This window comes from Chrysemys picta, chromosome 6, assembly GCF_011386835.1.
Source record: "Chrysemys picta bellii isolate R12L10 chromosome 6, ASM1138683v2, whole genome shotgun sequence".
In the NCBI taxonomy this organism is placed as follows: domain Eukaryota; kingdom Metazoa; phylum Chordata; order Testudines; family Emydidae; genus Chrysemys; species Chrysemys picta.
The window spans coordinates 43,807,996-43,835,961 of record NC_088796.1 but is presented as its reverse complement, the minus strand read 5'-3'; the positions used below and the strand labels follow the sequence as shown (position 1 = coordinate 43,835,961).

At 43.8% G+C, this 27,966-nt stretch overlaps 1 protein-coding gene across 2 annotated transcripts in view; it reads right to left on the bottom strand.

Annotated features, from left to right (window-relative positions):
- HOMER1 (homer scaffold protein 1) overlaps positions 1–18,083 on the bottom strand; it is a 144,083-nt gene extending 126,000 nt beyond the window's left edge. Inside the window, exon 1 of one of the 2 annotated variants that reach the window (XM_065550054.1) lies at positions 18,063–18,083. Coding sequence is in view for 1 of the 2 variants with exons in the window: in XM_005286435.5 (XP_005286492.1) it covers positions 4,190–4,194 (5 nt within the window). In the remaining variant the exon portion in view is untranslated. Of the gene's footprint in view, positions 1–4,189; positions 6,054–18,062 lie in introns of those variants that run through there. The other variant, XM_005286435.5, reaches the window with a different exon arrangement.
- Between the last annotated feature and the right edge of the window lie 9,883 nt (positions 18,084–27,966).

Below are 27,966 nucleotides of genomic sequence, written 5' to 3'. Positions count from 1 at the left end.
GAATTAATAATTTGCCAGGGGCCTGAAGGGCGTTCACCAGCTTACTGCTGCAGCACCGTACTGGCTATCAAACTTAAGTGTAAATTTGTAGTCATTGCTACCTACCCAAGCCATAGGAAAGAAAGGGTTGACAAACCTCCAGAATTGTCCTGGAGTCTCCAGGAATTAAAGATTCATTTTTAATTAAAGATTATGGCATGATGAAACCTTCAGTCCAGGAATACATCCAGCCAAAACTGGTAACCCTAACGAAAGAAGATTATAGGGCAAAAGGTAGTGTAGTAAACCAGGATCTTATCCAGGAAAGTACAAGTGTAGCTGAGATCAGTTTTCACTTTGCAAGGTTAACAGGCGTTGCCCAAGTTTTTCATAGAAGAACTGGTATTTAAATATATTTTTCAATTATCTTTAAAAAGAGGGTGAACAACAAATTGGGAGAACTTCTAGATGACAAAGTTGTCTTCACTAAGTTAAAACAAAGAAGGTGAACCGGCTGCAAAATTGCAGGTGAAATTCTGTGTTAAACAATAAAAGGTAATACTCATGAGTAGTGCAAACTATTCCTTCTAATAGGACTTGAATTGAAATTACCCTGTAGACACTCAGGAAACAGACAGTGAATGACTGGAGATATAGAAATTTGTATACAAGGGGAGACCAAGAATATTGGAACTATTTAGTGAGATGAATAAGAGTGGGCATGATGAAAAGGTACAAAATAATGAATGTTACAGACAAAAGTAGATCAGGCATTTCTATTTACCTTCTCTTACATTACAAAAGCAACGGGACATTCAATGGCATTGAAATGAACAAATTGAAGACTAAAAAAAAGGAATACTTTATACAGTGCATAGTTAAGCTATTTGCCACAAGATGCTGAGGCTATGAGTTCAAGAGCTTAGAAGGATAACATTTATAGTGTCAGTAAGAACATCCAGTTACATTAGATAGGACTAAAACAGAAAGCTGCTTTTTTGGACAGTTTACTCCACAATTGTCTACATGGGGTTTCTTGTGCCTCCTCTGAAGCATCTGGTACTAAGCACTGAAATAGGTACACCACTGGTGTGGCCTGGTACCAATTTGTATGTTCATAGGTTGAATGAGAGGTGTGTAGAAAAACAGCACCTATTAAGTATTAGATATTTTGCTAAAATAGATGCACCCCTGCCTAAATGTTTGAATTACCAGCTGCCTCACTGCTTCTATCAGAGTAGCCATGCACTCTTGTAACTTGACTCTAAAGGATTAAACTTCAAGAGTTTACAGTCATTCACTTTGCATGCCACTTGAATTCATTTTGAATAGAAGCTTGAAGAAAAAGCCATGATCGAGATAACTTTAGAAATTGCGGTGTTACAGTTGCTATATGTTACATTAGAAAAAGCATCTACACAAATGTCACAGAGCACCCTCTAACACAAAAAAGGACTTCCGTCCCACGAAGGGTACTGTTACTTCATGCTACGTGGCTTTCAACACTAGCAAAATTGCCCATTCTTAACAATGGATTCAGCTGAATCTTCGATAAACGTGGTCCCCATGCACTCATTGTGAAACTGTCAGGAAGAGATAAGTGTAGACAAGGCTATACAGCAATAGTCTTAGCAATGGTTAATATCAGCATTTCTGATCTGATTGTGCCCATTCCTTTACAAGGAAATCTGCAGAGAGAATAGTACAGCTTCTGAGTTAATAAGTTTCTCTACATTATCCTGCATGCACTTTCTCTGAAGAGAGTCATTCTTCAGATGAAGATCTGCTAGTGATTTGCTGCTGAAATTACTCAGTTAAGGGACCTACTCTCTGGGAAACCATTTTTGTCGTCTCTCCTCTCTATATACTCCAAAAGCCCCTCACATTTTATATATTTGTAAGAAATATTTATAGAAACTTCCACCTCCTCTACTAGGAGAGGTAATTTGCACTGGTTAATTAACAAAAAATAACCAACACACCAGACCAACACACTTTAATTTTTCTGCAATGGTGAAATATTCAGTTTATACTGGCTAGCTTTTATTTTCAGAAATGATAAAGTTGTGAAGGGGTGAGGAACTCATTACTTTTAACTACAGAATAGTGAAAACATGGATGTTGGGCAGAACTTGTATATATATCCAGGTAGCATTAAGTATGTTCATATTTTTCACCGCTCTGTGAAGGACAAAGTACATTTTCCATTCATATGTGGAGTAAGATCAACTAACCAAGTTCTTAGAAAAACTATTAAGAGCAGACTTTAGTAGTATTTTGAAAATCTTCCAAAAGCAACAACTCCTACATCTGAATTAAAACTACACTAAGGTCTGCACAACATTTATATTCTTTGAAGACCCCACAATCATTTAGCCACTTGTATCACAAGGAGTACCTACATTACTGCTTGCTTGAATACATCTTCTATGTATGTAGCTTGCTGCAAATGAAAAGTGAGTTGGGTTGTTGTCTGGTGGGTGAGTGGAAAAGAAGAAAGCAAGCAAGAATATAATAGCTAGCCTAAGAACAAGAGAGGTGTACCACTGGGATCTAAAAGATTATCAGTCTATTCATCCCATGCCTTCTATATAGTCTACTCTAGAATTACATACCAGAACATATTCAGAACTACCTAAAGCCCCCCCAAGTAGCTGCTGAAAAAAATGGAGATTTAAAATGCCCATTTAACTGTCCTTGAGGAGAAATGCACTTTTCACTTCCCAGCACAAACCCCTATATGAACGAGACACTGAAGGACCATAACTTGTCTTGAGTCACATTTCTGTCTGAAATGTTGGCCTTACTATTGTATAAAGTTAGTATAATTACAAAACACTGGGGGAGGAAGGATTTTTTGGGGTTTACTCAGTGCATTTGATAACATTTTCTTTATAATCCATACTACTGTTTCCTGTGTATAGTGAATTAGCCAAATATCCCCAACTGATGTTCCGTGGAAGGAAAAAGGAGAAAGACATTAAAAAAGAAAAAAAATAAATAAAGAGATCCAGAGAGATCATATGTTTTTTCCATTATACTTGGTAGAGGTTGCCCAACCAAGTGTGCTGCTTGGGATGACTTCAAGACTTTTTATTAAAATTCCACTTGGCCATGGGAAAAAAATTCCAGAATGGCTAAGTCACGTCAGAGGCTAAATGACTTAAATTTTACCTCATCTCTCTACTTTACAAGTTCTGATTTACAGAGAATAACTAGTGTACAGTAGTTTTCCAATACAGAGAACATTCTATAAAAGCTGGGAAAACTATATATTAGATCTGATTTCTGTTCTGTAGGGAACCTGGAAAAGGAGCTAGAACAAATGTTTCCTTCCCTGGTACCTACTGTTAAGTCAATGTAACAAGCTATACTTTAAACTATGGTTCAACTCTGAAAGTGACTAAAAATGTCACTGAAAGTTTTCATGTTTCTCCCAGTCTGGGATCTGAAAGTCAAGCTGGGTTCTTTTCTTCTTGTGTGTCAGCACCAGAAAGAGAGAGTTCTGCAAACCAAGTTGTGATCAATGCACAACTCTGTCATCTTCGGTGGATTTGCACAGGTTACGAAATGTAATTTATTAAATAATTCTGAGGATGCCCAAATAATAGAATGCAAATCGCTTTCTTAGCTGATCTGGCCCTGCAGAGCCAAGAGGAGTAAAATGGTTTGTCACAATGCAAGTAAGTATGACTAGAGTCACATAAGGAAATGATCAGTTCAGTAGGGAGATGCCATTTTCATTCACTTTTCAGAGTAAAAATTAAAAATGTAAACATTTAATAGATGGTATGCCAGTCTGGAAAGGGCAGAAACACCAATTTGCTGTTTTTCTCGCTATCATTTCATGTCTTGTTGCTGAAATATTCCCTAGTCCCCTACTCAACTTGTTAGCAGAAACCTGTTATAGAAATAACAGTGTCCTTTAATACAACTCCTGGTGCCCTATCCAAGTCCATAGTGCTGAGAGACCAAAGACTATATCACATGGCCATGAAAGCATTCATTCTACTAAAGTTAAAATGACACATTTCTACATACCAGACTTCCTGTACCAGAAAAGCTTATTGACAATAGAATTTAAAAGCTCATTTGTTCTGCATTTCATGTTGGGCCTATGTATTTTGCTTATAACTTGTGAATCACCTGGAAACCCAGTTCGTTTTTATGTTCCTCTTGACAAGTCCATTTCTTAGTATGAAATCCTTACCCCATGATGCCCAATGGAGACTTGCACCGAAGTTGCTCTATAGACGATTCCCAGAGGATTTTCCTCGCCTCTCCACCCCTCTGGTCCGAGTCCGACGTTCCCTTAGCGATGCTGACACGAGTCTGGGTCACCACGTTTCCCTGCTTGAATATCCCAGGCGTTTCAGAGAAATCCAAGTGGCCCCGGGCTCCTGTTAGTAGGGCTTAAGCACTGCCCTAGCGGGTCAGCGCCTACCACAACGGGAGTCCATAGGCATGTGGGGTTGTAGCCAAAGAAATCACAATCCCCTTTGGAAGGAGAAGGAGCCGAAGTGTCCTAAGGAAGAAGCCCGAGAGGGGTTTCTCCCATATCCTCTCGCAGCACGGTCTTCTCCTGTATCTCCAGCCCTAGAGTAACTCCAGCCCGCTGCCAGAGGAGATGGCCTCGGAAGTAGCAGCAGACAGCAAATCCCCTCCCCACAGCCAGCCAGCCTCTCCTTGCGCGGGGAGAAGCTCGCCTCTCACGGGGGCGAGGGACCCTGCAGCAGCGTTTATCCCCCGGGTAAGCAAAGCCACAGGGCAGCGCGAGCTCGGGGTATGTCAGGTGCAGCGCGGGATGCGGCCGCCGTTATGCGCAGCGCTGCCCGCCGCCTCTCCCTTTAACACCCCCGCCGGCGGCAGCAGCAGCAGGATGGGGGGTATCGATTCATTTTCCCGAGCAGCAGGCGGAGGCGGAGCAAGCCGTTTCACCGGCGGGGGCATGAGGCTCCCAGAGCGCGGCGGCAGCAGCAGCTATGGGGGAGCACCGGTGGCACATCCCCCGCAGAGAGAGGCCCCCCTACCGGCCGTGGAGACGCGGGGCGCCGCTCCCTCTTCCAGCGGGGACGGGTCCTTTCAGTCACGCCTCATCCTGCAGCGAGCGGGCGAGCATCTTCCTCCGGGCTCGGAGAGGCGGATCAATCACCGAGAGCGGCAGCGCCCCCCGTTCCCCTATACCGCAGGGGCACGGTACGGACCAAGGGACGGAGCCGCGCGGCCCCCCCGCTCCCTGGCCCCGCACACGGCGGCGGGATCCCAGTGTCGCGCGGCGACTGGCGTATCGCGGCTGGGAGCTCAATGTCGGGCTGCACCCAGCTGCTCCAGCGCCCCCGAGCCGCCGGCTCCCCGCGCTCCTCCCCCCTCCCTCACACTCGCCCCCGCTCCAGCTCCTTCTCTGCCTCCCGCGCTCCCGGGAACAGGCACTGCTTGCCCCGGCCCCCTCGTCTCTCGCTCCCACCCCTCGAGCGCCGGACGAGGCGCTTGTTCTGTCCGAGAGACCGCGGCGACTTAACGGTCCCGGCTGGGCACTTGCCCCGCCTCCTCCCTGCGGCGGGGCACCCTACGGTCCCCAGCAGGCTGCGCCGCGCGCTCCCTCCCTGTGCTCTGCAGCCCCGGCGCTCCCCACAGCGGCACCTGCTCGCTCTGTCTCCATCCTCCGCTTGGGGACCTTTAAATAGGACACGTCAGCGCGTTCCCCTACGCACCAACGTCACACACAGCTCCCGGCGCTGACGTCATCAGAGTGCGGGGGATGATGTCAAAATGTTCCACGCCGCCGGAAGCGCTTCTATATTAGGGAATGGAACGGGAGAAACAGAGGGAAATCTCGGCTGCCGCCCACTGCAATGAGTGATCTTCCCCAGAGTACTGGCTGTGCCTTGTCCTAGCGCATCCATCTCCCACCTCCTCTGCCCACTTCACCGATTCTCAACAGAACATCCCGCGTTCAGAAAATGGGAAGAAATCTGGAGTCTGCTGATTCTTGACTCCAAAATCCCAAACTGTACCATCAAAATAGTGAACAAGTCCAGCTGCCTCCTACCCTACCAGAAAATAAAAATCCAGACCCAGATGCATCTCAGAGAATAAACACTACAAAAACTTCCATAGCCTGGATAGAGAACAGTTATAGCTGGATCTTTGCAATTTTTGGCCCAAAGCCCCAAAATGTATAATCTAAATATAAAATAAGTATGCCTCTACTACATAACCGTAAAAAAAAAATCCAGAACCTGATGCACTGCAGCCCAATCCAGTGCCTACTTTCTGCCAATTTTAAATCCCAATTTGGGTTTTTTGGTGTTCATCCTATCAAAATTTAACAGCTCCCAGTGCACCAAAAAAATCCTGATCCTGTTGCAAACTGGCACACTAGCACCATAAAGATATGTATCCAGCCCTTAGAACCAGCTACTTTTACAAATCCCAAACCTCCACATTCTACCAGGTAAATTCAGAAGTGCAGCACCTTCTCCAGTTGTACTGCAAAAATCTAGATCCTCATGCACTCCTGCTCAGTAGCACTGCAAAGACACAGCCAGCACCTAGAGTTTTCCAGATCCTACTATTTTTGGCCCACTCCTCCAACTGTATTGCCAAAATAGATAACATGTTGCTGCTGCTACTAGACGGGAAATTGCCAGGCTCTGTCAGAGCTTGATGCTAGTTTAATGTAAAATCCTTTATCTGGCACCTGATTCTTCAAAGGTCCAGCAAATTTTTGTACCTAAATCTCTAAATTCTAATGCATAAATAGAGATCAAGGGCAGCTGATCCTTGACAAAGCTAGTACAGTGAGGCAGTTATATCAAAGAGTCTCGGTCTGTGGTGCGCTTTCCAGCTGATAATTAGACAACCAATAATTCTTTAAATATTTTCCCCATATAAGCAATCTAGTTGCCATAGGGACACTATGCAATCATGAATGGGAAGGGAGGTATCCACAAGACACTCAAATTGTCTACCTGTATGTAAAAGTCTGATTAGCCTTGAGTTATACCATTGGGGTACATAGGGCACTGCCTCACTGAGAAAAATGACAAAACAAAAACAAATAAAATTATGTTCACAGCTGTTCCTTTAACAGACAAGCTCTTCCTCATATAGGATACCTGCATGACAACAGCTACAGTACATCCCACTAAGCATATTTCAGTAGGGAACTCTAAAGCTGTAGCATGATTTTATTGAACTTGGCATCCACAAAGCACTGACTGACATTTTCAAAAAGTGAGCTTAATTAATAAGTGTGAGTAGATATGATGAGTAAGAATGCCTTACCTAGCATTTTTACCTACAGCAGTAACTGGACATAGGTAAAGAGGACTTCTTACAAAGCAGGAGGAGGCTGATACATTAAACAGCAAGGGAAATCTTCTCCAAAGGAAAATAAGTACAAAAAAAATAGTGTGAATCATTCATATCAGCAGCATGGAGGTGTCAGGTGGATTTCATCACAAGGGAGGAAACAGCAGTTTCCTTAGTTTCACATTTCCCACTCCCTCCCTCGCAATTAAGAGTACAGGGTAGGCATTCAGCTATGAAAACTTTAGAATCAGTGGTATAAATCTGTAATTTGGTATTAGCAATGTTCAAAGTATGCATAATTGAGGTTAGCATATAATACTCTCAAACTGTGGCTGTCTTTTTCATATTCCATATATGTATTTTGCTCTAAAGAGTTAGATTTGCTTTTTATGTGGCTTTAGAAATAAAACTATTTGTAATGGACCCCACTGGAAATGGGTGTTCTGGGAGGAATAAAGCTGAATACCACTCCTTTTTTCCACACTAATAGTTTAGGATTAAACAGACCAGGACTAGAAAATAGGCCAATTATTACAAATATAATCCTTGTTGAGGGGATAAAAACGTGTGTATTATTAACCCATAATATGACACATTTAGCTTGTGGCAACATAATTCAAGGGCAAAAAAATTAACTAAAGCTCCAAGTTCTTATGAGAAATGCCATGCATCCACCAGTTCTGTTCTCTGAACCAGGAGTTCTGAAACTGGTGAAAATGCTGTAGGATTTAATGATGTCCAAAGGAAGATGTTTAAAGTTTCCAGAGATGGCTCAGTCTGTCTCTACCATTCAACTTGTTCACATTTTTGGCCATCATGAAATACAATATTTTTGGTCCTACGTGGTAGGAAAACGCCAGAAGTTCCTGAGTCTGGGCAAAATAAAAAATAAAACCCACAAACCAAATCCTGCTTTGAGCAGGGGGTTGGACTAGATGCGCTCTCAGGTCCCTTCCAACCCTGATATTCTATGATTCTATGAAATCCTGAGGGAAACAACTACATAGTGTCTTGAGAACCAGAGCTGTGAGCAGGTTCAGAGCAGAGTAAGACTGAGCCATCTCCAGACCACCACCACTTGGGACACTGGGAAGCTGTCTCATTGTGTGTCATTTTCTGGATGCCTCAATTGAAAGCATGGGGTCTGATTTACAGAAGTGCTCAGCACTCACAGCTGCAACTGAAGTCACTGAGAGATATGCTTTGACCAGATGAAGTGCTATATAATGCTAAGTACTCTGAAAAATCAGGGTATGGGGGTCTCAGATTGGTCACCCAATATTAGTGGGTACTTTTGACCTTAATCTCCCTCTGTGTCAGTTCCCCACCTGTAAAATGGGGATAATAATCAGTCATATCATAGGAGTGTTATGATATAAATTAATGTTTGTGAAACACTGAGATACTGTAGTGACAAGAGACAGAGAAAAGCCCATGAGGAAATCAGTTAGTGTATTCTGAACAAGGTTTGAATAGTGTGCAGTAAATAAAGCATGGGGCACAACAATGAACAATGAGGAGAAAACAAAATATTGAATAACTGCTCATTAAATGTACACTGTCTATTCTGTGCATTGAATGAGGCAGGGGTCCTGTGGGAAAAATAATATATAATTAAGAACTGTATCATAATGCATAATCACAAGGCAGCTGAATTAGGATTGCACAGGCAATCTTAATTCTGTTTTTTCCTAGTTTTGAGTGCTTGATCTTTGCAACTGTTGTAATGTTCTTTTAACTTGTTTTTGTGCAATATTTATATGCAAGCCGGGATCTGAATGAGCTCTCCCCTTCAGGTCCAATTGAAGAAACGGTCAGTTATGAAAAACAGGGGGAGGTGGCCATTAATTTGAAAAATAAATCTTCAAAAGTAGTCTGTGCACAAGGTTTCAGTTAATTTAATGTAGGAAGTTTGAAGCAGACCTCCCAATAGTTCCAGGTTTTGTGGGACTGTCCTGGGTGAAGCAGCCCCAGTCCCATAGAACTGGCTGGGCTTGGCTTGGCTCTCAATTCTGGGCATTGAGTCCTGGCACATAGGGTTGCACCACCACTCAAGTCTGGCCCCTCCACTCCTCCATAAATGGAGATGGAGGGGTGGACAGGCTATGTGTGAGTGAGTGGCCCAGGCAGGTAGCACCTGACAACCCTTCTGGCCTCCTGCTCCTTGGGGGCAGCACCCATCCTCCATTAGCCACTTCAGATATAGTGAAGTATGTCATTGTGGCTGCATTATTCTATTAAGAAAATTAAGGACCAAAAAAGGAACACCTCATGTGACCAGATACTCAACACAATATTAACAAGTGGGAAGGAACACAAGCCAAAATAGGGAAAAAACAGGTTAAAGAATATGTAGATGAGTTATACCTCTGGCTGAGAACCACTGATCTATGTACCCCTGGGGGTACGTAGGTTTTCCATGGGTACTCAATTCATCTAGATCAGTATTTCTCAACCTGGGGGTTGCGACCCCGGGGGGCAGGGTCACAGGACAGGTTTAGGGGGATCACAAGTGCTGGGCCAGCATTACAGGATGGCAAGCAGGGCCGTTGCCCAGGGCCGCCTGTCAAAGGGGGCCCTGCGGAGCTTAGTTATATGCTTCAGTATTGGGTGGTGGAACTCAGGCTTCAGATAAAGGCTCACATGTGAAAAACAGGCTCAAGTACCACACTGAAATGTAAATACAATATTTATACTGCAATCGATTTATTTTATAATTATATGGTAAAAATGAGAACTTAGCACCCTATTACTGAAGAATTGCTTGTGATACTTTTGTATTTTTAGGTCTGATTTTGTAAGCAAGTACTTTTTAAGTGAGATGAAACTTGGGGTACAAGACAAATCAGATCACTGAAAGGTAATCTGCAAAGTTGAGAACCACTGACCGATATGTGTTCAAGTTGGCAGGGCTTGATGAAATTCATCCCACAGTACTTAAGGAAGTAACTGAAGCAATCCCATAACCATTACTGATTATTTTTGAGAACACATGGAGGAATGGCGAGGTCCCAGAAGAGAGAAAGGCAAACATAGTACTTATCTTTAAATACAGGAACAAAGAGGACCCGGGGAATTATAGACCAGTCAGCCAAACTTCAACACCTGGAAAGATACTGCAACTAATTATTAAACAATCGATTTGTGAGCACCTAGAGAATACCGTTATAAGGAACAACCAACAAGGATGTCAAGAATAAATCATGCCAGACCAGCCTATTTTCCTTCTTTGACAGGGTTACTAGCCTAGTGGATAGGGTAGAAGCAGTACACATGATATATCTTGATTTTAGTAAGACTTTTGACACAGTCCTTCATACAGGAGCCACTGATGCATCCACAGAATACCAGAGGTCTCGGTACGTCTGGAACAGCATGGGCCTGCCCCTACCTGTGTGACCGCACATGCATGACACCAGTGGGAACAAGGTGGCATGCTTTTCAAAATGGTGTCCTCCATTTGGCATGACCATGCACCATGTATGTGAGGTCACACCAGTGGGAGCAAAGTAGCATGCTCTGATATCAAACAAAACCAAGTCCAGGATAGGACAGAGACAAACATTACCAAAAACAGATTGTCCAGCTTAAATTTGGATAAATGGTTTGCCTATTCTCACATGACATTTTCATAAGCAAACTAGGGAAATGTGGTCTAGATGAAATTACTATAAGGTGGGTGCACAATTATTGAAAGACTGTCCTCAAAGACTAATTTACCAACAGTTCACTGTCAAACTAAATGGGAGTATGTAGTGGTGTCACACAGGGGTCAGTCTTGGGTCCAGTACTATTCAATATTTTCATTAATGACTTAGATAATAGAGTGAAGAGTATGCTTATAAAATTTGCAGATGACAACTAGGTGGGAGAAATTGCAAGTACTTTTGAGGACAGGATTAGAATTCAAAACAACCTTGCCAAATTAGATAATTGGTCTGAAGTCAACAAGATTGAATTCAATAGAGACAAGTGCAAAGAACTTCATTTATGAAGGAAAAAAAATCAAATCAACAAAATGGCTAGGCGGTAGTACTGCTGAGAAGGATCTGGGGGCTATAGTGGATCACAAATTGAATGAGTCAACAATGTGATGCAGTTACAAAACAGGCTACTATTCTGTGATGTATTAATAGAAGTATTGTACACAAGACAGTAGGTAATTGTGACACTCTAGTTGGCACTGGTTAGGCCTCAGCTGAAGTACTGTGTCCAACTCTGGGCAACACACTTCAGGAAAGATGTGGACAAACTGGAGAGAGTCCAGAGGAGAGCAACAAAAATGATAAAAGGTTTGGAAAACCTGAGCTGTGAGGAAAGGTTAAACAAATTGGGCACATTTAGTTTTCAGAAAAGAAGCCTGAGGGGGGTCTAGATAATAGTTTTCTAATATGTTAAAGGCTGTTATAAAGAGGATGGTGATCAATTGTTTTCCTTGTCCACTGAACATAGGACAAGAAGTAAGGGGCTTAATCTGCAGCAAGGGAGATTTAGGTTAACTATTAGGAAACACTTTCTAACTATAAGCATAGTTAAGCACTGGAACAGGCTTCCAAGAGAAGTTGTGGAATTGGAATTAATAATATGAATTGAATAATAAAAATGTGAAACCACCAAACACTAATTGGATTTAATAAAGGAATTTGTGATTAAAAGGCCAAATAGTATTTATACAATTGTTCTAAACATGCCTAAAGAGCCTAAAAAATAAGCAATTTACTACAGCCAAACAGTTATAAAACGTTTATAAGCATTTGATCAAGATACTTACAAATGGGCTAAACCCATAGGTGCTTAGATCCATAGTGGTTGCCTCCAACATGGTCAGGCAGGCATTAGCAACAAACCCTTTAGGAGATTACTTTTTATTCTCTTTAACAAACAAGTGAAGTCATTGCCATTTACTGATTTCAGCTAAAAACCAATTGGAAACAACTCACCCTTATTTCCCATCTTAAGCCATATAAGATTTACAATCTCCTTTCTTCCCAAGGCCTTTCCTCCCCTCCTTCTTACTGTCCAACAGTTCTCCCATTGCACCTGGGTTCACATAGGCTTTAGCGCTGGTATGTGGTTTGGGGAAGGGCCATGTTGGCTCATTTTAGGATAGATTCCCTTTGTTTTATTTAAAATCATCTGCAGCCATCCCTATTGGTCAGAGCCCCCCCCTTTTTTTTTTAAAAACAAACTTCCCCTTATCATTAGTTATTCTTTGCATCAGACATCCTCCCTATTTTATTCCTTCTGGCCTTACACCATATTATTTTCAAGGCCTTCCTTCTACTTACTAGTCTGGACCTTTCTTTACAGCACATATTTCCTTAATTAAACTTAAAGCAACTTTAATTTTATACTTATCCTGCACCAGGGGTTCTCAAACTGGGGGTCGGGACCCCTCAGGAGGTCACGAAGTTACTACATGGGGGGTCATGAGCTGTCAGCCCCCACCCCAGACCCCGCTTTGCATCCAGCAGTTATAATGGTATTAAAAAGTGTTTTTAATTTATAAGGCGGGGGGTCACACTCAGAGGCTTACTATGTGAAAGGGGTCACCAGTACAAAAGTTTGAGAATCACTGTCCTACACCATTATTGGAGGTTTTTACAGACAGGTTAGACAAACACCTATCAGGAATGGTTTAGATTTACTTGGTATTGCCTAAGTACCAGGGACTGGACACGATTACTTCTTGAGGTCCCTAACAGCCCTACATCTTTATATTAAATTTCGTAAAGATCCCCTTTTAAAATTAATGTAACTCCTAAACAAATTAGCAGATTTATCTGTCATTGCTCAAAACACATATTCTATACTCAAAGTGCTGTAATTTTGGGGAGGTTAACTGTATTTTTATACATACTACAGACATTGAAACTCTGCTATAAGTGCAAAACTAAACTTAACTGTAACTATTGAGCCATAACTAGTATTTCCATAATGGTTCCAATAGGGGACAACCCTATTTTCTTGTCAGACAAAGAACTGGGGATTCAGTCTGTTCCTTGGATAAGGAACTTTTCAAAATATTTCCCGATTTGCTTTTCATCCAGCTCCAATTCATCCCTCAACATCTGCTGATATAATCCCTAAACCTCCATATTGATTTACAGTCTATACAAGACATGCTCTCAAGATAGCAGTTAGCGGTCTGTGTGAGGTCTTAAAGGCTAATCCTGTTGTGTAGGGAAAAAGCATGTTTATGAAGGAATTCTGCTTGAAACATCTTGCTTAGAACTTTCTGGCTGCCCCTTTAGTTTGCAATATTTATGGTGCAATTATGTAAACTTTAAGTTGTGGTGGGGTTTTTTGGGGTAAACATTAAACTAATCCCATTTAAAATCCATGATCAAATCACAAGAGGAAAAGTGATGCTGTTTCCTCCAAACCAGATAGTATAATCCAAGTTTTACCTCAACTAATTCTTTTTTGCCCTCAACCAATAGTGATGAGAGGTAGACGGATTACATGGTCACTTATTATCCTCTCCAACTGCTGGGTTAGGCCCTGGTCCTGCACACAGTTACTTACGCACATGCTTAACTTTACTAACATGAGTAGTGAACTACTCATGGCAGTAAAGTTAAGTGTGTGCATAAGTGTTCGTAGAGTTGGGGGGTCTTAGTTATTTTGTGAGAAAATAGTATACTATTTTATTACCTCATCTTCAAAAGCAGGCAAATAAAATTCTCATTCCCTCTTCTAATTTTTCTAAATCATTGACTCTTTGCTGTCCTAAACAGAAGGATAATCATTGAACATCCGGGATATGGTGTAGCTAGCCAATCCCAGGGTGGTGGTTCAAGAAAATTACCTATGATAATAGTTGTCAAGGTTTTTCAAACATGCATAGAAAAAACAAAAACCCATATTCTTCCCCACCTGCATCTCACAAGAAAGTTATTTAATTGTATGCTAGGATACTATTATTTTCCACATTTGTATTTTTAATCCAAAAGTAATTCAGATATTTGATAACGGATTACATTCTATACAAGGAAGAGATAAAATGCATATTTTTCATTATTTTATTGTATACATTTGTAAGGCACCTCTCACTAAAGCTTTTGAGCTCCCTTTACATAAACAACTGATCTACATTTTCTATAAAATAAAGGAACATACACCCAGTGTCTTCCACAGCAATCAGTTCCCTGAAAGGACAATAATGTCATAGCTCATAAAAACAACATCTACATATGTGAAAGGGCAGGAACAACAGAGTAAACAGGTTAGTCTTGCCACAAGAAGTGACCCAGTATGGGGAAACTGACACTGAGGGAACAGGATTTATTATTTAATAAATACTGGGCACAGTGTTCTTGCCAGCTCAACAGCCAGCCAGCAGCGCCCACTCCCCTCAGTTTACTTAACCTTATTGTGTCATGAATAACAAAGCACCATGCTGAGCAGTCCCATCCACAGTTCAGAAGTGCACTTTCACAATCCTTATCTGCATTCCTGCAAGATGGAGACCTTAATAGGTTGGAAGTGAGGGAGAGAATACAGTGATCTTACTAGGTTCTGCTCAATGATGAGAAAATAAAAAAGTACTTGAAAATACTTGCACTGAAATGTTTAAAAAAAAAATTAAAAACCACATAAGAAAGTTCACAGAATACATCTGTGAATTTACAAATTACAAATAAATACACTGTGAAGGTAACCTGAAAGGTTCTTTATCTGCCCAGATAAATGCAAGCCTCTCAGGTCTCTCCTCCAATAATTGATGGCATCGCTGTTAAGGACAACATATTCCTTACACTCTTATGTCTTAGTGTACAAGGGAAAACAAAACTATGAGGACCTGATCCCTGTCTTGTTGTGCAAGTGAATAACTGTACTTAAACTATGATGGCAATGCAATTGGAGTATGCCATGAAAGAGGTTTATATGGCGCTCTCATAGGTGCTGCTGATTTGCTCATAGAATGGCAACAGGAGTTGACTCATGCAGGGAGTCAGACCAGGATGTTCCAGCACAGTTGAGAAATGGCAGTGCAGGAGAGGATGTATACCTAGGGAGGGCTGGCTCCTTAGCTACTGGTGTAAGTAGGGTTACCATACGTCCTCTTTTTCCCCGGACATGTCCGGCTTTTCGGCACTCAAACCCCCGTCCGGGGGGAATTGCCAAAAAGCCGAACACGTCCGGGAAAATGGCGGCTCTGCTCCTCCCCTGACTCTTCAGCTCTGTTTAAGAGCCGAGCTGTCCGAGCGCTACCGGCTTCAGGCAGCCCCCATGCCTCCGGACCCTGTGCCCCCAGCCGGGCACTTCCCCTCCTGGGCTCCAGCGGCGCAGGGTCCGGAGGCATGGGGGTTGCCCGAAGCCGGAAGCGCTGGGGCAGCTCGGCTCTTAAACAGAGCCGAAGAGTCAGGGGAGGAGCAGAGCCTCTGGCCGCGGCGGCTCTGCTCCTCCCCGACTCTGTTTAAGAGCCGGGCTGCCCGAGCGCTACCGGCTTCGGGCAGCCCCCTTGCCTCCGGACCCCAGCCGCCTGCCGGGCACTTCCCCTCCCGGGCTCCGGCGGCGCAGGGTCCGGAGGCACGGGGGCTGCCCGAAGCCGGTAGCGCTCGGGCAGCCTGGCTCTTAAACAGAGCCGAAGAGTCGGGGAGGAGCAGAGCCGCCGCGGCTGGAGGCTCTGCTCCTCCCCGACTCTTCGGCTCTGTTTAAGAGCCGGGCTGCCCGAGCGCTACCGGCTTCGGGCAGCCCCCGTGCCTCCGGACCCTGCGCCGCCGGAGCCCGGGAGGGGAAGTGCCCGGCTGGGGGCGCAGGGTCCGGAGGCAATGGGGCTGCCCGAAGCCCAAGCGCTACCGGCTTCACGGTTTGCCGGGCAGCCTCCAGACCCTGCGCCCCCAGCTGGGCGCTTCCCCTCCCGGGCTCCAGCTGCGCTGGGGAAGCGCCGGCCGGGGGCGCAGGGTCTGGGGGCTGCCCGGCAAACCGTGAAGCCGGTAGCGCTCGGGCAGCCCTTTCCTCGTGGCTGGGAGTGGGAGGGGGCGGAGTTGGGGGTGGGGAAATGGGCAGGGCCAGGGCCCGTGGAGGGTCCTTTTTTATTTGCTGGATATGGTAACCCTAGGTGTAAGAACTCTGGGATGGGGATTCTTTTCCCCTGGAATACAATAGAAAGAAAGGGAAGTGGGTTCAAACTTTTCTAGCAGACAAAGAAACAAAAAAATAGTTTAAACTTGAAAACAGAGGGAAGACAAGGTAACAACACCTTGCAAATAATAGTCAGCTTATGGGAGAATATTGTTACAAATTGTAACTAGAGAGAGTTGATTTAGTGAAAGGCATCAACTGCAGAGAATGGGGCCAGTTAAGGAAAGAAGAGGAGACGCAACTATCCCAGCTGGTCCATATAAGAAAGCAGTAGGGTGTATGTTGAACTGGTTAGGAATACAGACACTTCTCCCTTCTGTTTGCCAGCATACATCTGCTTTTCTCTTTGAACTTTCATTAAGCTGGCCAGTTTACAGTGTAGGTGTAAGTAGGGGAATTGTCCCGCTATTGTGGGGAACTTTCCTAGCTTCTGTACCATCCTGGTGGAATAGGATAGTGAAAGAATCTGAGTCCTCACTCTAAACTCGGATGCCTGCCTGACCTTGAGAACTCCTCTTCCATTCTCCAATGCAGTAGTCCTCGTAACCCCAATAAGGCTGGGTCCAGGATTCCTCTGAGGCTTAACCCTCAATCTTGTTGTGGTCACTTAGGCCAGGGTGTCACCATTCTGGGGTACTCTCTCCACACCAGCCACTTTCCTGACCCACTGATCACTACATTACGTTTAAACCAAATACAAGTTATTAAACAGCAACTAAGAAAAATAAGGGGAAAAATGGAAAAGATCAAAAGAACAAAGGACCCTTCCTTATGAGCATGGGGAACACCATAAACAGTAGTCTCTGCAACTTAAGAAAAGTTCACAGTCTATTCCTCACATGTCCCAGGCCTCCCTCCCAGAACTTGGATGCACTGCAATGATACCATGGGTCTGATGGCAGCTACATGCCCTCAGGCCATAGGTGGCAGGACCCTCCTCCCCAGCATCAGCCCTTTCATAGGGGTCACCCTCCTCTCCCCCAGTCCAACTTTCAAGGTCCTCTTGCATGGCAATATCTCCCTCCGCTGGGCCCTCACTGCCCAGCGTCCCCACCTCGCTCTCCCCAACGGTTCATCATTCTCAGCTTTGGTGTACTCGTAGCATGGCAGGCATCCACTATCCTGACTCTGGCCCCGCAGCTCCCTGTTGTAGCTCATCTCTAGCTTACTGTCAGTGTGGCAGGTCTTCACTGCCCCTGGCTCCAGCCCAGCCCCGCCTCCTCTGGCTCAGAGTTACTGCTACTTTGCCTCCAGCCTGACTCTACCTTCTGGGCTGTTCCTTTGGCTCCTCTGGTTCTGGCTGCTGCTCTGCCTTCAGCTCAGCTCTGCCTTCTCTGCCCCTGACAGTTCTCTCCCCCACCCAGCTCTGGCTGCTGCTCTCTCCTTAGCTCTGCCCACTGTGGCTCAGGCAGCCCCATCTCACAGGGAAAATGGGCCACTGGGCTTTTGACTCCCTTCTTGGCCTACCTTCCCTGTCCATCGGGCTGACTTGGAGCATTGCCCTCTCAGTATTGCCCATCCCAAATATTCAAAAGTCATGAGTCAGGCTCATCACAAATCATGAAATTCTGTAACAATAATAGATTTGGTGTTCTTTTCATTTGCTTTCTGAGCTTTAGGGTGCGCATTGGGGTCACATTTTGAAATTTTCTTCACAGCCACAAGGGCTAGAAACTTACTTTTTCTTTAAGAATGAAGACTGAAATCATCCCATATCCACTTGACTCCAGGAGCTGGGGCTTTAAGGAAAATAATTATCATGAGACTCATGACAAAATTGTAAGTTGGTAACATTGCCCTCTCCCACTTGGCCCTGGGAAGTGTCAGGTTCAGGATCCTGACTTCTCTTTGGCCCTTCCCCTTTCTCCTGGTAGTGGAAGAGGGACAACCAAAAGTATATATATCTCACCAAGTTTCAGTAAGGGGCCAACAGCTCCCTTACATAAGTGCAAAGCCTCCCCCCACTTTCTCTGTTTCCTAAATGTGAATACCTGGCTCACTCACTAACTGCTGAGATAATGTTTTGTATAACTATTATACTCCCCCTTTTCCTGCATCTCAGTTTGCCTCTATCACAAGGCAGTATTCCCTCACCATGGATTCCTTACTGCAAACAGTCCCCACAAACTCCTGCAGAGGTTCAACACCACATGCTTTATTGACACTATGCTATACAAATGCTTGTTCCCTACAACATAAGGTTTTTACCTTCTCCCCACACACAAGGAGAAAGAGAATTAGAGATTACAATGAGATCCTGGACTTCTCTAGCCCCTCCTTCCAAATTTCTTCTTCCTCTCCTATGTCTTCCTGTTTCTCTTTTAACTGTCCCCAGCTGACAAGCTGAATCACCTTGTTAGTTGTTTACTCATCCAGTCCTTAACCAATTATCTCCTCAATTTGGCCCACATGGGGAAGCTTGCAAAGTGTGGCAAGTCAGCCTGAGGTTACTCTCACTCTGTCAAAGCCTCTGTGCTGAAGTACAAGCCAGGGTTTAGTGTTTTCAAGCCTTCAGAACATATAACATGGAGTTAAAACTCAGACCTATACTATGCAAAACCCTGAATATAGGTGTTAATAACAGCTGTTAATCAGCTTCAAATAGAGCATACTATGCAATTTCTTAGTGAACAAACATTTAACTCATACACAAATATTTGCAAACAGTATTTGGAATACTTCTGAATAACCTCTTAAACAAGACTATTTGGCAGTAAACTTATGGGGGTTCTTTGTACAGACTGCCCCACTTGTTGCAGTTACATATACTTCTGTGCAAGGTTTCAAAAGACCATATATAATTTTATATTTTGGTACACACATAGAGACACATTTTCACAGAAAGGATTTCTCAGTCCCTATAACATGGCCTCAAAATGTATGTGTGTGTCACCTGGATTCTTCAGAGCCTAAGGAGAATAGAAGCCTCTAAGATCCCATTCAAATACTTCAGAATATCCTCAGCAAAACAACAGTCCTAAGAGCCTAGCAGTCAGAAGCTAATTCCAATGCCCGAACTAATAGTTGACTGTCTCCATTTTCTAGCAAAACAGAGAATCTATATCCAAAATGGTACAGGTATTGAGATGCTGCCTTCATAACACACAGATCTCTTAGCTATGCATTGATCAGCCATTGATTCTCTAGGGCTCTCTCCAACTCCCATATTTATAACCTTTCCCACTTAACCTCTGACTCAGTTCTCAGAGGGTGAATGTGTGGACCTGACAGACTGCTTACCTTTAATGGAAAATTTCTGTACAGCTTTAAAAAGAGCTATTGAGCATGTCTAGTAACTATCACATACCTTCCTCCTCTAGATGTCTCTGGGCCTTTCTAAGTTGCCATGACCTGATCTCTGCACATATGCACAGACACAGATGATTCAACTAAAACCCATGTCTCCTCCCCAATGCTTCACTCCATTTCTTTGGACTTATAAAATAATATAATAACATAATAATTAATAATTCTGCAGTATAAGTATGGGAGTTACACAAGCATGGGGGATGACATCTTTGCTTTCAAGAATTGTGAGGAGGCAGAGATCTCAGGTGGAAAATGTAAGCTTTACTAGGGAGACTGGTTGACTAGTGAGACTGGGATATGGAGACAATGGAACTTTCAGATGATAGGACAGATTAATAAGCAGGCAGAAGACGACAGAGCTTTTAGATGATGAACTGGACCAGTTGCTGGTAGGTGGGAAAGAAGATGTGCCTGTGAGAATGGGTGTGGCAGGACCAGCGGACAAACAGGGATGGCTGGGCTGGAGACGGAAAGAATATCAAAGGCTTCCTAGTTCTTCTGTAAGCTCTATGATAGCCATGAGATTTGAAGTTATTAATTAACCTTCTTTCAATTTCTGCATGTGGGATGCAGACTCAGGATGGTCATTCCAGCCATTCCCAGGCAACTGAATGAAGTCCTGTAATGGTCCCTGCAGTACAGCCTGAAAAAAAAATCACCAAAGGAAAGGTAATTCATTATTAGCAGAATAAAATCAAAGTGAATAGAGATCTCTTTTTGATGGTATGTTCTTAATGTAGTAGCACAAACAGGGATATTCCATATTAATGTGCACATCTGTATAACATTGTGTAATGGTCCTTTAAAGGTTGAAGGGATGGAATATTGAAATCAGAAGGTTCTGTAGCAGTTGGGAGTGACAGTAGATCTTTGGCAGATGGATTTATACTGTCAGTTCTTAGTACTGATAGTATATGGGGTTCCTGAGACCCTGCCCTTGAGGCAAGGGATTAATTGGGAAAATATCAGGCTATCTCCCTGAGGCAATTTTGCCTTGAGGAAGAGAAAGGTTTTGAGTTGAGAAAAATATTAGAGGGCTCTTGTTTCCTGACAGGAAACACTGGGGCTCCCTGCTGGTTCTGCATAGGAAAGAAAATAGCAAAAAAGAGAATCCGAATAAAGAGTATATAGCTATCGATTTTCCAAGCAATGGAAAAATTGCTGTTAAGTGTCAAGGACTAAGTCAGAGTTCACAGGTAAACTCTTCCCGTTAAAACAAACTTGTAAATATATAGGGCCAGATTCACTTCCCCAGTTCCCAACAGAAGGGCTAGGAAATATTACAGTCCCTGAACTTGTGGGAAACATGGTAAGGGGGGCAGAGCAAGCTGGTGGCCATTCATGTTTTAACTGTTATTGCAATGCTCATGAAAGCAGGCTTTTCCCCACGTATCACTTTCAGAAGATGTTGGTGATAGTTCCATTGATAGATCAATGGTTGCTGGGTCTGCAGTCATTCTTCCTTTTGCTAGGAGTCATGTGGATATTCTTTATGTCCTGAAGAGATGTTGCAAAGAAGAGAGAGGTCCACTAAAGCAAATCTTAGTAAAAAGACATTAAGCCTTTGGTTATCATGCTTGATGCTTTTGGGTCCATCCAGAGTGAGCAAACTGGCTCACAAGGGAGAACTTTTGGACAATAGTGTGCAAGTTTTGGAAGGTAATGAAAAATATTAATCTTTATAGCTTTTATGAATGTCATGTTCTGGGTACAATCCAAAGCAGTGAGGGGTTGTGTCACTGCCTACCCTCTAACCCTGGATGCCTCACAATGCTTTGCTGTTGTAGCTCCCAACCTGTGCCACCCACAACCAACATACAAGTTGCACCCTGTCTGTGTGCTAGACAGCCCTGGTTCACAAGCTCTGACCCCCGTGGCCTGTCTGCAGCCTCATGGCCCCACTCTGGCTTCCACCAGCCTTAGTTACTACTTGCAGAGTGACTCCAAGGCGTGCCCAAATTTTCTCAAAACCATGTGCCCTGCAATGTTTAGCCCTCTCCCGAACAGTTCAGAGAAATAATATGGTGTGTGAATCTATCTCCCCTTGTAAGTATTCTCACACTTCTTATCAAACTGTCTGTACTGGGCTATCTTGATTATCACTTCAAAAGTTTTTTTCTCTTACTTAATTGGCCTCTCAGAGTTGGTAAGACAACTCCCACCTGTTCATGCTCTGTGTATGTGTGTATATATATCTCCTCAATATATGTTCCACTCTATATGCACCCGAAGAAGTGGGCTGTAGCCCACGAAAGCTTATGCTCTAATAAATTTGTTAGTCTCTAAGGTGCCACAAGTACTCCTGTTCTTTTTGCGGATACAGACTAACACGGCTGCTACTCTGAAACCTGTCATGGTGTGTGTGTTATATGTTGTCATAAACAGACAGTTAAGGGTTAATGCCTCTTGTGCATTAGAGGGAAAATCAAATTGGGATTTCTTTTGTGTAACTAAGGTTTTGCCTAGGGGAACATCCTCTGTGTTTTGAATCTGTTGTCTGTGAGAGAAGCTTGTATGCTCTCTCCCAGAGGTTTTCCTTTCACCTTTCTTTCTTTAATTAAAAGCCTTCTTTTTAAGAACCTGATTGATTTTCCCTCTAATGCACAAGACAAGTCACAAAAGAAAATAAACATAAACCTATTTATTTCTTCTCTAATACTCACTACTCTGATAAGAGGCTGATTCCTGGATCTTTTTTTTCTCCAGCACAAAACTTAACGAACACTGAGACAAAGGAAAACTTCCCTCCTTCCTCTTGAAAAATCTTGTCCCCCCATTGGTTCCTCTGGTCAGGTGTCACCTAGGCTAGGTGAACTTCTTAACCCTTTACAGGTAAAAGGGGGATTAACCCTTAACTGTCTGTTTCTGACATATGTCCTTTCTGGGTATATCTACACTGCATGTGGGAGCATGCCTCCTAGCCTAGGTCCACAGATTTGAGCTGGTGGGGCTGGCGCTAGCATGCTAAAAATAGCTGTATAGTCAGTGCTTTGACATTGCAACACAAGCTGGTGCTCAGGCTCTGACACAAGGTCTCAGAGCCTTGCTGCAACCTCTCCACAGCTATTTTTAGTATGCTAGTGTGTAGGGTTACCATACGTCCGGATTTTCCCGGACATGTCCGGCTTTTTGGGCTTCAAATCCCCGTCTGGGGGGAAATCCCAAAAAGCCGGACATGTCCGGGAAAATTTGAACATGCGGGCCGGCGGTGCTGGGCCGGGGGCCGGGGCTGGGCCGGGCTGGGGGCCGGCGGTGCTGGGCTGGCGGTGCTGGGCCGGGGGCCGGGGCCGGGCCGGTGGTGCTGGGGCTGGCCGGGGGTGCTCGGCCGGGGGCTGGCCCGGGGCCGGCACCCCAGGGCCCGAGCCGAGCCAGGCTGGAGACGCTGGGGGGGCCAGACTGGGCTGCGCCTCCTCCCCCTCCCCCTTACCTGCTTCAGGCTTCCCGCGAATCAAATGTTCGCGGGAAGCAGGGGAGGGGGCGGAGTTGGGGCGGGGACTTTGGGGAAGGGGTGGAGTTGGGGCGGGGGTGGGGGTGGGGCCGGGGCCCCGTGGAGTGTCCTCTTTTTGGACACTCAAAATATGGTAACCCTACTAGTGTGAGAGTCTGTGATCTGGGCTGGGAGGCTCACTCCCAGATGCAGTGCATACATATGCTCTGTGTCCAAGCCACACAGGCTATAAGTCTGTGATACCACACATGCCAACTTTCCAAAGTGCTCAGGGGTGCTTGACCCCTGGCTCTACCCCATACCCTGCCCCCACTCCACCCCTTCCCCAAGACCCTGCCCTGCCTCTTCCCACCCAGTTCTGCTCCCTCCCCCAAGCACACTGCACCCTCGCTCCTCCTCCATCCTCCCTAGAAACTCCTGAACGCCATGAAACAGCTGATCACAGCGGGTGGGAGGCACACGGATGGAGGGAGAGGCGCTGATTCATGGGGCCTGCCCATGGGTGGGAGGCACTGGGAGGGGAATGGTGGGGAGTACAGCACCCACTATTTTTTCCCTTGGGTGCTCCAGCTTCAGAGCACCCATGGAGTTGGTGCCTATGCGTGATGGCTCTCACCCTGAGAGCCATGCTCAAGCAGTTAAAGAGCATATATATTTTTTTAAACCTCTGGAAGTCACCAGTTCAATTCCCAGCATTGGCCAAGAATGGGTGTAACAGTTTGTATCTCTATGTTCACCCCTTTTACAAGACTATATTAAATTTTGTACAAAGTGTAACGTAGCATTTGAAAACTCATGATTTGCTGATAATTATTGTCCTGGTAAATTTGAGTGGTAACATTGTATGTAAAGATATAAGATTCCACTGTGATATTACTGAGACATGTTCCAACATATTCTGGAGGGCAATCACAACAAGTTTCCCAGAGACGAAAGGCTAGCTCACACCTCAGCCAGGTGTCAATGGGATCAAAGGGACCATCACTTGATCAAGGGGCCACTCTTTAGCAGGAGAGAGGGTGTGGACAAAAGATTTACATTTTGAAAAAGAAGCAGCTTAAGGTTCCTGGCCATCCCAACTTTCTGTCTCCTGAACATCAGCTGGAGAGGATTCTTGTGCAAGAGAAAGGGCTATAAGAGAAGAGGGCAGATGCCCCAAATCATCTCTCCCTTGCTCTCTACCCATGACAGCATCAACCCCTGAAGAACAAAGGAAGCAGCACTGGACAGAGGGAAGGGGAAAGAGATCCTGACTAAAAGAGGTTCAGCCAGTAAGATTGCTGGAACACTGGTGAGAGACACCTTTGCTTTGTATTCACTTAGCTTAAGTTGTGCTTCATCTTTTATTTCTTTGTAACCAATTCAGACATATGCCTCATTACTTGTAGTCATTTAAATTCTATCTTTTTGTAGTTAATACATCGGTGTTTCTGTTTTATCTAAATCAGTGTGTTTGGATTGAAGGGTTTGGGAAAACTCTATTTGGGATAAAAGGGTTTGTGGATATCATTTTCTACTAATATATGATGGACTTTATCTGAGCTTGTATTGTCCAGGAGGGTGCTGGGCAGTACAAAATGCACATTACTGGGGGGAAAGACTGGGACTGGGAGTTTGCTGGTGTTGGCCTGCAGTGTAATTCATGAGTGGCGGGCACTCTTCCCATATAGCTGGAACTGTGTGAGAGCAGGCTAGGAGTGGTTGCTCTCACAGCAAAGCAGAGTAAAGAGCACCCCAGGTTGGAAAATTGAGAGGACACAGCTGTCCATCAGTCCAGATTGTACCCTGGCTAATGTCACAATCGGCTGTCATACTTGAAGTTATCTAGCATAGGTATTTTTGAATGCTGAGAATGTATGCTTCACACAGGAAGGGACTGGGTCCCAAAAGGAGAGTGCAAAAGGCAGAACTGCTAGCATACCTGCATTTTTGCTGCTGTAGCCAGTCCTGACTGTATCCATTTCCAGAAGCCAATGAGAGGCTATGTTTTGGGGAGTGATGACATAGACTCCTCTTTTCGTGGAAGTTGGCTCCCGCTGAAAGGCTATGCCATCACCAGTTCATCATGGAGGACTGCTCTTTGTGTACTTACTTCTGTTAACTTTTAAATGTTGAGAAAATGTTAGACAAAAAATTGAGGTACATCACATCCTCTGAGATCCTGCAGGAGGTTTGGCACGGTCAGGAGCAGCTTCAACAGTACAGTTTTTCTGTGATTCCCAGGCAGGTGCTGCTCCCCTTTTCCTTGTCTCTGCATAACTATCTACTGAGGTACAGCAAAGCTGTATAAAAGATCAGGATATCAAAAGTGTTAAGACAAAACAATATCCCATATGCATTGAATGTGCAACAATCAGCTATGCTGATCCCTTAATATAAAAGCATGAGGCCACTTAAGGTTTTGCATCAGGGTGCAAGTTTGATGAAATTGGGGTGCCTGTTCCTTTTGGGTATCTACAATTGATGGAAGTAAAAGGCGAGTGGGAGTAATTATGGAGTGCATTATTGTTGGAGGCAATATGAATGTGGAAATGAATGCAGGAATCTTTGCCCTTAATTTCTTGTTTCTATGCTTTTAAGGTTTTCCACAGGTGAGGGTTTGTCCTGCCACCACCTTAATTGTCACTAAACATAGTTTTTGTTTTCTAATTAACTACATATTCAGTAATCTTAAGAGTTCTAACCCTGACAGAAGAGGTATCTTTTTTTCTTCTTCCACCAATACACCTCTACCCTGATATAACGCGACCCGATATAACACGAATTCTGATATAACGCGGTAAAGCAGAGCTCTGGGGGGGCGAGCTGCGCACTCCGGCGGATCAAAGCAAGTTCGATATAACGCGGTTTCACCTATAACACGGTAAGATTTTTTGGCTCCCGAGGACAGCATTATATCAAGGTAGAGGTGTACTAGTAAATGTTGATTTGCTCAGGAATACTAGAATTCTACAATTTTTGACTCTGCGTTACCTCTCCAACATTCTTTGTCCTCAGTCAGCCCAGTAGCCTTTTTTTAAATTACAGATTTTTTTTAACCTCGAGAGATTTTAGTTGCAATTTGCCTGTTACTAAGACTGCATGTTCTTTATTCTCATACCTAAGGATGCCAGCATACTATCAAGGGCCCCCAATTTGCAGAGTGGGGGTGAATCACATTTGTATGAAGCCTCATTAACATCAGAAGGCTTCTGGATGGGCTCAGGATTTCATCCACACAGAGTCACTTGGAAGATCAGGGCCAATGTTAGGAATTGTATCTGATTGCCTGGTGCCTGGATTTTTCACCACTGAAACTCACTGTATTTTGTCTTGTTAAAAAGAAAGATTCTAGGAGATGCCACATTGTTGTCTCTATAGCTTGAAGAGGACTGGCCCCTGGTGAGTCTTCAACTTGCTGATAGGATTGAAAGTAATAATTATTGTCTCAGCCTGTTTCTTTGTCCATTCTGGAGCTGCAAGAAATTATCAAATTCCTATGAGGGATTAGTTTAACACTTTTAGGGTGGAAAAAGAACAGGAGTACTTTTTGCAGATACAGACTAACACGGCTGCTACTCTGAAACCTGTCATTAGGGTGGAAAGTAAGACTTAAGAAAGGTTTAAGCTGTTTAAGCATCAGAACTTCAGTTGCCTTTTTTATAAATTGTTTGGAAGGTTGAAATTCCTAGAGTCAAATTTCAGATGACAGTACCTTATAAAATATTGGGCCAAATTCCCTGATTGCATAAATGGTTGAAACACTACTGAAATCAATGGAACTTATCTACTTATGTCAGCAGAGATTTTGACCCATTGAATCTTTGCTAAAAGAGCCAGTGGATGGGATAGAGTCTCTTCCTAGCTAGATAATGTAGCTAAAGTCAAGCAACTACACCTCTACCCCGATATAACGCTGTCCTTGGGAGCCAAAAAATCTTACCATGTTATATCGAACTTGCTTTGATCCACTGGAGTGCGCAGTCCTGCCCCCCTGGAGCGCTGCTTTACTGTGTTATATCCAAATTCGTGTTATATTGGGTCGCATTATATTGGGGTAGAGGTGTATTTGAATTTGATCCCCGCTTCCCTTTTACTTTGAGGAGTAGTCATGTTCCAATCTTGCATTAAATTGTATGCTAAGATAGTAATGACAATTTCTCACTTATGACTATGTAGAATATTTATGTGTAGTGATATATTGCAAGTGGTATTTAATAGAGTTATGTACAAGGCTTTATTACTGATCAAGTTATATGGATTTCAAGATTTATAACATTTCCCTTTGCTCTTCTCCTCCAAACTGTTGTTCATTGAGGATGTTCACTGGATTTTTATCCCTTTGTAATTGGTGACTTTAGTGGAGGTTCAAATTATTTATTCAGTGTTAAATAACAGATGATTACTTTAACAAATATATTTGCTAGTTTGTCAAATTAAAAAAAAACCCTTATTTATGCATTTCTAAACAGGTTACTGCCAATGACAACTGCAGACATAAAAACAGGTTGGTTTTTTTCCAGGCCTTCATTTCCACCTTTTAATTTTTCGTACATGTAATATTATCCCTACAAATTTGCCAGAGGTACTACTAGTAGTTTGAGAACTGAAAACCACTAGATGGTGTTCAAATCTGCTTTTTAACAAACACATTCTTTTCTTTTTTTATTATATTCTTTTGGTGACAGTCTTCCAAACTTTTACTGAGTACTTATGGAATTTAAGGCATGCAGGTTCCCTGCCCTAAAATAGATTCTCACTGCCACAAACTATGAACTTCCTAGAGTGCCTGTAAATAAAATATCCCCTACAAAATTCACCAAATGGTGCTTCACTTCCTGCTTGCA